This window comes from Colossoma macropomum, unplaced genomic scaffold, assembly GCF_904425465.1.
Source record: "Colossoma macropomum unplaced genomic scaffold, Colossoma_macropomum, whole genome shotgun sequence".
Lineage (NCBI taxonomy): Eukaryota > Metazoa > Chordata > Actinopteri > Characiformes > Serrasalmidae > Colossoma > Colossoma macropomum.
In genome coordinates, this window is record NW_023494801.1 from 4697206 (window position 1) to 4709723 (window position 12518).

Genomic DNA, 12518 nt, shown 5'->3' on the forward strand with positions numbered 1-12518 from the left:
TCGCGAGTGCAAGGCTATATAACATTATATTATATATTATAAATAAATATTATAAACCACATTTGTAACCATTTCACTATTTGTGTAGTGTCTTCCTCTGATGGAGCTTTTAAAGGCATTAAATGGTTTGGATGTTTGGTTCAAGTCACAACCGCTGTAAATGATTCTGACTTGGTAAGTTTCTCTTCACACTCTGAATGTCTTGGTTTACATCTTAATCCCTTAAAATCCCAGGCTTATTACACGCTGAGACTACAGGGACTTCAGTGCAAACTAGTGGAGCTATTTTTAGATTATGGCAGTGTGTAATGGCCATGTAAGGAGTTAATCAATCAACCATGAGGAACTTGATGAAGAAAAAGAAAAGAAAAATCAGTGCAATTCCCTTTAAATGTGAAGTAAATACATTGTTTGCGTATTGAACATTAAACAATACAGGCTGAGTTCAAACCACAACTTTATATACTACGTGTCACTTATGTCACTGTGTGTCCAAACTGTATATATGTATATATATATATATATATATATATATATATATATATATATATTGCTGTTGTCATAAGAAAACCTTGTATCTCCAAAATGACAACTTTACAGGAAAAGGAAAAAACCTACTTTACTTTTAATGTAAGTCAATGGAACCAGACACACACAATATATAGGACCACGGGTACTGTCAAATTATGTCAAAAACTGAAAAACATCAAAAATGGAGATACAAGTTTTTCTTCCGCCAACAGCGTGTGTGTGTGTGTGTGTGTGTGTGTGTGTGTTTATCAAACCAACCCCACACAGTTTATTAGTAAAAGAGAAGGTCATCAATCTCTCCACCAAGACACTCATCAAATCTCTTCATCGGTTATTCATATATTCATATAGTCTTCCAGAAAGTTGTTATGGTCCTCTTAGTTTTGCTTCTGACCACTTTAGTTTAAAGATAAGTTCAGTTCAGACTCCAGCAGTCAGCTGTTCTTTTGTTGGAGAACACTGGGTCTGTGTTCTACAAGCTTTTTTCTAGAATGTTCTCCCCTCATTTATGCTGATTCACTTTCATTCATGGAGATTATGAAGGCCGATATTACAGTGTTGGTGTTTGAATAGGAATAGCGGGTCAGCGTGTTGTGGGCTTCAAAAGAACAGCAGAGGGAGATGTTTCCTCAAAAAGTTTGCATTCACTGACCAGCACTCTTCCTCTACTGCAGCTGCATCCTGTGACAGTTACACACTTTATTTCACTAAAAACATCAGTGTGGAAAATGCTACTGACCTCCTCTGTGGTGAAGCTGAGGCCACTATAGACATAAATGCCGTAAACGTAAATGTACACCTACACAATGTAATTAATATACATGTATTTAATAAGATAAATTAATCTTGTAAAGGATACTTTGTTATTGGCTTCTTCTGTTTCAGTTCTTCACAAGCCCAAAGTGTCCTTTAAAATGTATGCAGCGTGTACAATTAAGAGTTAAATTAAGAGGATCATTCCGTGTCTTCCACTGAAATGGAAAATGGGAATTCTACTAATTATTACAGCTAAGATGCCAAAAGTCATTCCGAGTGGTCTGACACTTACTGACTCAGTTTTCTTTACAGTAGTTGTGATAGGAACCAAACGATACAATGTCAAATATACCCATTTTATTTACTATCCAAACTGCCCAAAGAGTTGACGTAGAGGTGTCATCTAGGTGTTAATATGTAATGGTCATTATGGTGAAATATTGGTAAATATGTTTTTTCTCAGGACTATTTTGCCATGCAATGTCCTGCACGCACTGCTACTATGAGTGGATTTTAAAAATAAGTTTTAAGCCAAAATCTTATCACAAGACTATTGTAAACCAATGTTTCAGGAATCAGGCTACCCATATTAATGATAATTTTATGTAATAACAGTCTGTGAGGGAGCTTTTAGAGTCATTAAACAATACGGCCATCTGGTTCCTATCAGCGGAATTCCCCTAAACCTTGAACTAGACTGAATAACTAAAGTAAACTGCCATATTGTTTCCTCAATAGTGATACAATAGAAACTCCTCTATACAAATATTCTGCCATATTCTACATATTTAAGTAGAGGTGAAGACCAGCAGCTTCCACTCATTCACCATGGTCTCCACATCTCTACTGCTGCTGCTGCTGGCTGCTGTGAGCTGTAAGTACCTATCAGATTAGATTAGAATTTCACAGATTCCAATCCCTGGTCATGGAGTACCCCTCCACTCCAGGAATACTCCAGGACCAGAGCTGAGAAAATCTTACTTTATCTGTTTGGAATTCATCTTCCAAAAATAACACATGCAGTGTGTTCAACAGGTGTTCGCTGTATTGAGCTGACCCAGCCTGGATCCATGGTCATAAAACCTGGTCAGTCGGTGTCACTGACCTGTAAAGTTTTTGGGTATTCACTAACTGATAGCAGGAACTGGACACACTGGATACGGCAGCCTGCAGGAAAAGCTCTGGAGTGGATTGGAGAGATAAATGGAGATGGTGCCACTTATTACAGTAACAAACTGAAAAGCAGATTTCAGATTACCAGACATTCATCCAGCAGGTCAGTGACTTTAAGAGGGTGGAATATGCAGACTGGAGACACAGCTGTGTATTACTGCGCTCGTGAGCGGCACACAGTGAGGCACATCACCAGAAACCCTGTACAAAAACTCCTGCTGTGTACAAATCACCACTGTAAGAGTTTGCAGGCATGAACAAAAACACCAGGGCTATTTTAATGCCACTGTGGACAGATGAAGAAAAAATACTTCTGTGATTTGTTTCTGGACACAATGCACAAATAAATCCTGTGGTCATTTTAAAACTATGACCATCAGTTCAGTCCTGGAACTTATTTCAACTCCTCAAGGAGACTTTCTGAATACAAACCTCATTTCCAAAAAAGTTGAAGTGAAAAATCCAAAAGTTTAAGAACAATGTTCCTCATTCAGCGATTGCAAGGATTTTAAGAATTTCCCCCTTATCGCATCTGAATGCTCTCAGATGATATTGCTTTAACGATCTAATATGTATGAGTATTGATGAATATTTTGGTAAAGCATAAAGACTTCATTGCTGCATCCACAAATGCAAGTTAAGACTGTACTGTGCACAGTGAAAGCCATATATAACAACCTCCAGAAACGCCACCGACTTCTCTGGGCTGAAATGGATAGATGCACAGTGGAAACATGCATTGTCATTTGAGGAGTATACATTTAAGATTAAGTTTATAGAAATAATGGACATTGTATTCTCCAGGACAAAGGAGAAAAAGACCATCCAGATTGTTACCAGCATTCAAAAGCCAGGGTCTGTACTAGTGTATTAGTATTAGGGGTATATTAGTGCCTATAGCATGGGTAGGTTGCACATCTGTGAAAGTATTAAATGTAATATAAGCATCAAAGATTCTATTTTAATGAACAATAATTAGATGTAGGGACTCAGTATGACGTATTTATTTCATCTAACTTTCTTGGAAAGACTACAATGTGGGGCTCATAATGTTACATTTCATCCTCAGATTAAGCTATGATTGAGGTGAATGCATTAGGAGTCTTGCCCAAAGGCTCTGAGCTTGTTTTGTTTTCTAAGTGAGACTGACAAAGGTAATTATTCTTAAACAAAGTAATCTTAAACCCACTGTTTTGTAAGACAAGTAATTTTTTTCAGATAAATAAGATTATTGTCTTGATATGTGATCATTTTACCTGCTAAGGTTTTGTTTTTTGCAGTTTAACATTTGACATTTTTAGCTGTGTGGTTCTACACACTGTGGAGACGGCCGAATGAGCCTTGCTGTTTAGACCAAGAAAAACACCCAAAGACCAAGCATGAGTGAATGGTCTAGTTTAGTGGAACGTGCATTTACTAAAACACAGAGCTCAAAGCTCAAACAGACCAAAAAAATGTTAAAGCTTTAAAGAGCAGGAAAACAAGAACTTCATATCATTGTCTTACAGTGACAAGTAACTTCACAATTTCCAATTTGCATTTCTTGACTACAATTTCAGAGAAAGCAGTTTCCAAACAGTGTAATAACTTTCTAAATGAAAATAATAATTATGAAAAGTTTCAGTTTAATTTTAGAAGAAGTCAGTAACAGTTTTGGTAAATGCAGGAAATGATCTGAGACTAAATTCTCTTATAAGAATAATGTGTATGTAGTACAACTTTTTATTTTTGATTTAAGGGCTTTCTTTAGACAACAAACCTTGAACAGGTTTGACACACATTTTTTTTATTAGTTTAGGTGATAATATGTGATAAAAGATATGAAATTCAGTATGGTGTACCTCAGAGTTCCATAACTGGTCCCCTTTTTTAAGATTGTACATGCTATCATACTAAAATCACTTTCCATAGTTTTACAAATCACAAGTAGTTTATGTCAGACTATGCTGTGGATGAGCTGATGGTCTGCAGTTTTAGTACAATCTAATAATGGATGAATAATAAAGGGAATGAGGAATAAAGTATTAAAATAATTACTTTGGAGTTTGTACCTCATATTGCCTGATTAATACCTAAAACTCACAGGACTATAAAACGAAGCCTGTAATACAATATTTTCTAGAGGTAAATCTGGCTTTGAGAGCTCACATTCATATCTACACTGAGATAAGCAAGGCTCTATGCAAATGTTCTGTCTTCTTCTACATATTTAACCAGGTGGAGATGAAGACTAACAGCTTTCACTCGCTCAGCTTCAACACGCACCATGTTCTCTACATCTCTACTGCTGCTGCTGACCACTGTGACCTGTGAGTGCTTTTAATTTGCAGTCAAACATATTCTGGGTATTCATGGTTTTCCCCTTCATAATGATGATATTCTCTACTAGGTGTTCACAGTGTTGAGCTGACCCAGTCTGGACCCACGGTTGTAACACCAGGTCAGTCAATGTCACTGACCTGTAAAGTTTCTGGATATTCTCTGACTGATGGCAACTACTGTACAGGCTGGATACGGCAGCCTGCAGGAAAAGCTCTGGAGTGGATTGGAGTTATATGTGCAAATGGTTACACTTCCTACAGTGATGAGCTGTACAGCAGGTTTGAAATTGCTAGAGACACGTCCAGCAACACAGTGACCTTAAGAGGACAGAACCTGCAGACTGGAGACACAGCTGTGTATTACTGCGCTCGTGAGCGGCACACAGTGAGGCACATCACCAGAAACCCTGTACAAAAACTCCTGCTGTATACAGATCACCACTGTAAGAGTTTGCAGGCATGAACAAAAACACCAGGGCTATTTTACCACCACTGTGGGCAGATGAAGAAAAAATACTTCTGTGATTTGTTTTTGGACACAATGCACAAATAAATCTTGAGGTTATTTTAAAACTATGACCATCAGTTCAGTCCTGGAACTTATTTTAAACTCCTCAAGGAGACTTTCTGAATACAAACCTCATTTCCAAAAAAGTTATTCAGTGAAAAATCCAAAAGTTTAAGAACAATGTTCCTCAATGAGCGACTGCAAGGATTTTAAGTATTTCCCCCTTATCAGAACTGAATGCTCTTGACCTTCAGTCTCAGATGTCACTGCATTAACAATCCCCCATGCTTCTATGATGAATATTACTACATGGGCTCGGGAATACTTTGAAAAACCATTATTAATAAACACTGTTCATCGCTGCATCCACAAATGCAAGTTAAGACTGTACACAGTGAAAGCCATATATAACAACCTCCAGAAACACCACTGACTTCTCTGGGCTGAAAGGTAGGAAAATGAATTGTCATTGGAGGAGAAAAACTTTTAAGATTAAGTTTATAGAAAATAATGGACATTGTGTTCTCCAGGACAAAGGAGAAAAAGACCATCCACGCTGTTATCAGCATTCAAAAGCCAGGTTCTGTACTAGTGTATTAGTATAATGTATTTATTTCATTCAACTTTCTTGGAAAGACTACATTGCTAGTAATATGGGACTGAAAATGTTACATTTCATCCTCAGATTAAGCTATGATTGAGGCGAATGTAGCATTAGGAGTCTTGCCCAAAGACTCTTATTTTGTAGCATGGCTTGTTTTTTGAATTGATCCCTACTACATGGTGGACTGGAGTTTTACCCACTATGCTATACTAACCACAACAAGCCAGGCCTCAATTTGCTTTCAGCAGAATTTTATCCAATACTGTATTTGCATAATTTTTTACTAGTTTTAAAATATTAAGGGCTCATAAGAAGAGATAGATTTTACTTCTTACTTCAAGAAATCTTCCTAAGTAAATTTTGCTTAACCCATTAGAAATGTTATGTTATTTCTTGCTTAATATCTGCATTTACCTCTCAATTTCAATGTATGTATTTTTTCTAGTTGTTCTTTGTATTTTTTGCAGTGTAATCACAAGCTCCAAAGAATTCTGGGAATAAAAGTTAATAAGCTTAACTTAAATTTAAACTCCTAAATTCAGTACTACAAAGTTAACAAGATGTACACAAATCCTTAAATTCAGGACTACAAAGGCTTTCAAACAACATCAAATAACATCTTAAAATTTCCAAGACAATTTAAGATGAGGCTTCTGCAATAAACATGAAAACGGCCTGATTTAATATCCACTGGCACAACGATCACAATGGCCTCATGAGCGACTCTGAGCTTGTTTTGTATCATAAATAAATTAGAATTAGTTAAAATGTTCTAAGTGAGACTGATAAAGGTAACTGTTCTTAAATAAACAAAGTAATCTTAAACCCACTGCTTTGTAAGACAAGTAATTTTATCAGATAAATAAGATATTATTGTTTTGATATGTGATCATTTAACCTGCTAAGGTTTTGTTTTTTTGCAGTTTGGCATCTGAGATTTTCAGCTGTGTGGTTCTACACACTGTGGAGATGGCCGAAAAAACCTTGCCACTTTGACCAGGAAAAACACCCAAAGACCAAGCATGAGTGAACAGTCTAGTTTAGTAGAACGTGCATTTACTAAAACACAAAGCACAAAGAATTTGTTTAAGCTTTAAAGAGCAGGAAAACAAGAACTTCATATCATTCTTACGGTTAGTCTTGCAGCATGAGTCTGATGAGTGTTTCTCATAGATAAACCCAACGGCCATGACATCATGATGCAAATCCAGTGTGTTGTGGCTCCATCCAGTACTTATGTGCTGCTGAGCTGAGTGGAGCAGTAGAGTCTCATCAACACTCACCATGAAGAACACACTCTCCTTATTACTGATACTACTCAGCTTCAGCAGTGAGTTTTCTAACCTGTAAAAATAATAACAGCCTGTAACAGTTCTGTAGAAAAGCTTGCTGTAATTATTCTTTTTTCTGACAGGTGTAAAATGCCAAACACTTGAGTCCATTCCTTCTGATTCTGTGCTGAAAAAAACCTGTAGAAACTCTGAGTCTCTCCTGTAGAGGATCTGGATTTACCTTTGGAGGTCATGGCATGCACTGGGTTAGACAAGAGGCTGGAAAACCGCTGGAATGGATTGGGGTTATCTGGCATGATGCCAGTAAAACTGTTTATGCCAAATCTGTTGAGGGACGTATTGAAATTACCAGAGAAAACTCCCAAAACATGGTGTATCTGAAGCTGACTGGCTTGACTGCACAGGACTCAGCTCTGTATTACTGTGCAATGTGCTACTCAGTGACACAAACATGTGAGCCATATATATAAAAATATATTACAATGTTTAAAAAAATACATCTTTCATGTCTTTAATAAGACTTTTGTTAAACATCCCCCCAACAACATCTTATGACTTCACAATTTCCAATTCGAATTTCTTGAGCACAACATTAGAGAAAGGAGTTTCAGTAAATGAAATTCAGTATGGTGTACCTCAGGGTTCTATAACTGGTCCCCTTTCTTTTAGACTATACATGCTATCATACTAAAATCACTTTCCATAGTTATACAGAAAACACATAGTTTATGCCAGACTATGCTGTGGATGAGCTGATGGTCTGCAGTTTTAGTACAATCTAATAATGGATGAATAATAAAGGGAATGAGGAATAAAGTATTAAAATAATTACTTTGGAGTTTGTACCTCATATTGCCTGATTAATACCTAAAACTCACAGGACTATAAAACAAAGCCTGTAATACAATATTTTCTAGAGGTAAATCTGGCTTTGAGAGCTCACATTCATATCTACACTGAGATAAGCAAGGCTCTATGCAAATGTTCTGTCTTCTTCTACATATTTAACCAGGTGGAGATGAAGACCAACAGATTTCACTTGTTTAGCTTCAACACGCACCATGTTTTCTACATCTCTACTGCTGTTGCTGACCACTGTGACCTGTGAGTGCTTTTAATTTGCAGTCAAACACATTTTGGGAAAAACACATTATGGGTATTTATGGTTTGCCCCTATATAATGATAATATTCACAGTGTTGAGCTGACCCAGTCTGGACCCACGGTTGTAACACCAGGTCAGTCAATGTCGCTGACCTGTAAAGTTTCTGGATATTCAGTGACTGATAGCAGCTACTGTACAGACTGGATACGGCAGCCTGCAGGAAAAGCTCTGGAGTGGATTGGAGAGATATGTGGAGATGGTAACACTTACTACAGTAATAAACTGAAAAGCAGGTTTGAAGTTTCCAGAGACACGTCCAGCAGCACAGTGACCTTAAGAGGGCAGAATCTGCAGACTGGAGACACAGCTGTGTATTACTGCGCTGGTGAACCACAGTGAGGCACATCAACAGAAACCCTGTACAAAAACAGCTCTCTGCGATACAGTACTGTACAAAAGTCAAAGAGCATCCTTAATCTTTCTGTTTCTAGTTAAAAAGGCCATTAAGAAAAAATGACTAATTTTCAGTATCAGAAAAAAATAACATGCAATTACACAGAAGGCCCAACAACTAAATATAATATAAATTTTTTTCAGCACTTAATGTCTCCACTATATACATTTATTACAGCTTCCACTCTTTTCAGGAGTCTCACTTTCAGTTTTTTTAGAGAAATCTGCAGGGATATTTTTCCACCCCTTCAAAGTTCAGTCTTAGATGTTTGTTGCATTTTCTGCTTCAAATGTATGTTTTAGCTTATTTCCTTTCTCAAAGATAAAATCTGTATGTTGTTGGCACAATAGTTAAGAGTCCTACTTAACTTGTAGTTAATGGCTGTTTAAACTGGAAATTAAATAAATGAAGGGTGGTCTTTTGAATATTTGAATATATGTGTGATTGTTGGATACTTCAACACCAACATTATCAATAAAAACTAAAGATTAGTTTTAGGCTGGAACTGGTTTTTAATCCAACAGGCTGATGTCAGATTTGGTCTGGAAAGATCAGAAAGTATCACTTAAGTTGAACCTTGCTACATAACATTGACATAATCATGCTATAAGCAAGAAATGACAGAAATCATGTGCTGTTTTTCATGAGATTCTGTCTAGTAATACACAGTGTCATGTTAATATTGCTGTTAATATTTAGATTCATAATGTTTAATGTCATTTAAAACAGCTTCTTTATGGCAGCTATAAGAAAGTGTCAAACTTAGCAGCAGTTTATTTTTTCGCACAATTTAAAATACACACAAATAAACAAAGACAACATAATATACAGTGCAGAGAGAGGCAAGCCTCCACCTGAATAGTATTAAAATTTCACAATATTATGGAAAAATACAAAATAATATACAAAACATAATAAAGACATGAAATAAACATCAGACAACCCAACTATTGGTAAAACACACAAAACAAAAACATGTGAATGTATAAGCATATGTGTGTATTGTGTTTGTGCACAAGGGTGGCTGTGCATATATATATATATATGAAATTAATGGATACATATGTTTGTGAAATGATGAAGATAATAGTAGTGATATGTATCACAAAAAAAGTGAAACAAATAAAACATGGATATATAGACAACAATACATTGGGGAAACAACTACAGTACAGATATTAAACGTTCTTTTAAACATCCTTAAACATCCCCCGTAATATTTTAATATATAACATTAATATTTTATATAATATATGACATTAATATTTTATATTTTATTTTTATGTTATTTTTTGAATGGGAAATCATGACAAAATGTTATAATCTATTTCCATTTATTTACAGTAAAAGTTAAGAACCTCGAGGCACAAAAAAAAACCAAAACCAAAACTTTCATCTAATATTTCTTCTGAAACTAAAGGTTTTAGACTGGATTTCCACCAAGTTTGCAAAATATCCACCGAGGTGTGAACAGTCGCTTAAAGGGTTTTGATGTGAAATGGTTTATTGTAAAGACACTTTCCGACTCTGATTTCTTTACAGTGGTGGTGATAGGAACCAGGAGTCGCAATGGCTGCAGCACAAATACAGTCATTTTATTTTCTATCCAAATCCACCAATGTGAGTTTTGTATGTACTGTTTGTGGTAAAAGAGTGGTAAATCTGAAAAAAATAAATGTTGGTAGTACTTTGCTTGACACAATAAATTCACCTCTCCACCATGAATGTATGTCAAAAATATGTATTAGATCAAAATCATATCTCAGAACTATTGCAAAAAATGACATCTCAGGTGTTTGTAACCATTTCCCATACTATCTTCCTGTGAGGTCACCTTAAAACACTTCAGATGTCTGGTTCCTTTTAGAGCCACTCTGAGCAATTCTGACTTAATGGCGTATTTTACTCCAAACCACACAGAATGAGTTTGTTTAGACATTCACAGCATACTTATATAGACATTTTCATGATCCCCTTCAATAAGAAGCAAAACAGGCTGATGCCAAACTACATCTTTATATACTTCATATCAATTACACAGTGAATCTGAATCTGATGATCTGGTTTCTCATAGTCGGTCATAATATTCATGACGTCATAATACATTGCATGTCCAGACTTTAAACACAGTCCTGCAGGAGGTGCTAGAACATTACTTATACTTAATATCATTACTAATTGATTTCACAGTGCTGACCCCTGACCACTTTAGTTTAAGAATAGATATCTTGCATCTCCAGACTCCAGCAGTCAGCTCTTGTTTTGTTAGAGGACATTCATTCATTATTTATTTATTTGTAATGTTTATCAAACCATACATATATACATTATCTAAACCGCTTATCCTTCTGGGTCGCAGCGGGGTGCTGGAGCCTATCCCAGCTGTCATGGGGCAGAAGGCAGGATACACCCTGGACAGGTCGCCAGTCCATCGCAGGGCAGACATACATATACAATCACACCTAGGAGCAATTTAGCATGTCTAATTGGCCGGACTGCATGTCTTTGGACCGTGGGAGGAAACCGAAGTACCCGGAGGAAACCAGGGAGAACATGCAAACTCCACACAGAAAGGACCCTGGTCGCCCTGGCCAGGAATCAAACCCAGGCCCTTCTTGCTGAGAGGCGACAACACTACCCACTGCGCCACCGTGCTGCCCTGTTTATTAAACCAAAAATGGTAAAGGTCCTCTTAGTCTTGCTCCTGACCACTTTAAAGACAGTTTAGTTTTATGATATCTTGCGTCTCCAGACTCCAGCAGTCCGCTGTTCTTTTGTTAGAGAACACTGGATCTTTTTTCTAGAATGTTCGCTGCCCATTCATGCTAGTTTACTTCGATTCAAAGACAATATGAAGGCCTCTGTCAATATTAGACTGTTAGTGTTAGAATAGGAATAGTGGGTCAGCGTGTTGTGGGCTTCAAATGAACAGCAGATGGAGATGTTTCCTCAAAAACTGAGCCATTTGACCTTCACTCTTCCTCTACTCCAGCTGCATCCTGTGACAGTTCCACATTTAATTTAACACTTAATCAAAAACATCAGTGTAGAACATGCTGTTGACCTTCTATGTGGTGAGGACAGTGTAAATATTAATGGTATAAATGTAAATTCAACCTGCAGAACTATGAGTTTTAATAAATGCTTAAGACCCCCTTTTTGTTTTGTTTTGTACAGATGTTGAATATAATGAGGGTTTTATTATCTTTTCTCATTGTGTTTGATGTTTAATATTGGTTCTATGGTAACACTTTCTATGAATGTCACCTTTGTAAGCATCTATAAACACATTCATAACATGTTATAATGCATTCATGAGACATTATAAACATGGCTATAAATATTTATAAAAATGCATTACACGTTATAGCCATGTTTATTATGCATTATGAATTGTTAACATAATACATTGTAAGTACTGATCATAACAAATTATAAGTGCTCATAAGTGGTATTTGTCCGCTCTAAGTAAAGTGAAGCGTACTGTACTAAAGCCTCCTCCAGTGTTAAGAGTGAGGCTTCAAGTTGAAGTATTGACTGAAGGATTTACTGAAACACTAAAACATACATAATAAAGCACATTACAGGCTTCAAATGTCAGAGTTTAAACTAGTGCTGCCATCAGTGTTTTACCCAATGTGGGAAAGGTAATGTACACCACCGTTAGCTTGGTATTTGTCTTTTACTTTGCAGTCTCCAAGCTGGGACTGACTTCTTTGGCACTGACAGTATAACATGTTATCAACACTACTTATAATGCATTATATTAACAGTT

General features: G+C 36.5%; 1 gene segment (V, D, J or C); it reads left to right on the forward strand.

Annotated features, from left to right (window-relative positions):
- The first annotated feature begins 4726 nt into the window (after positions 1-4726).
- LOC118821725 lies at positions 4727-5244 on the forward strand. The segment is given in 2 exon segments: positions 4727-4769; positions 4850-5244. Coding segments are annotated over 2 exon segments (438 nt in total).
- Positions 5245-12518: the final 7274 nt, after the last annotated feature.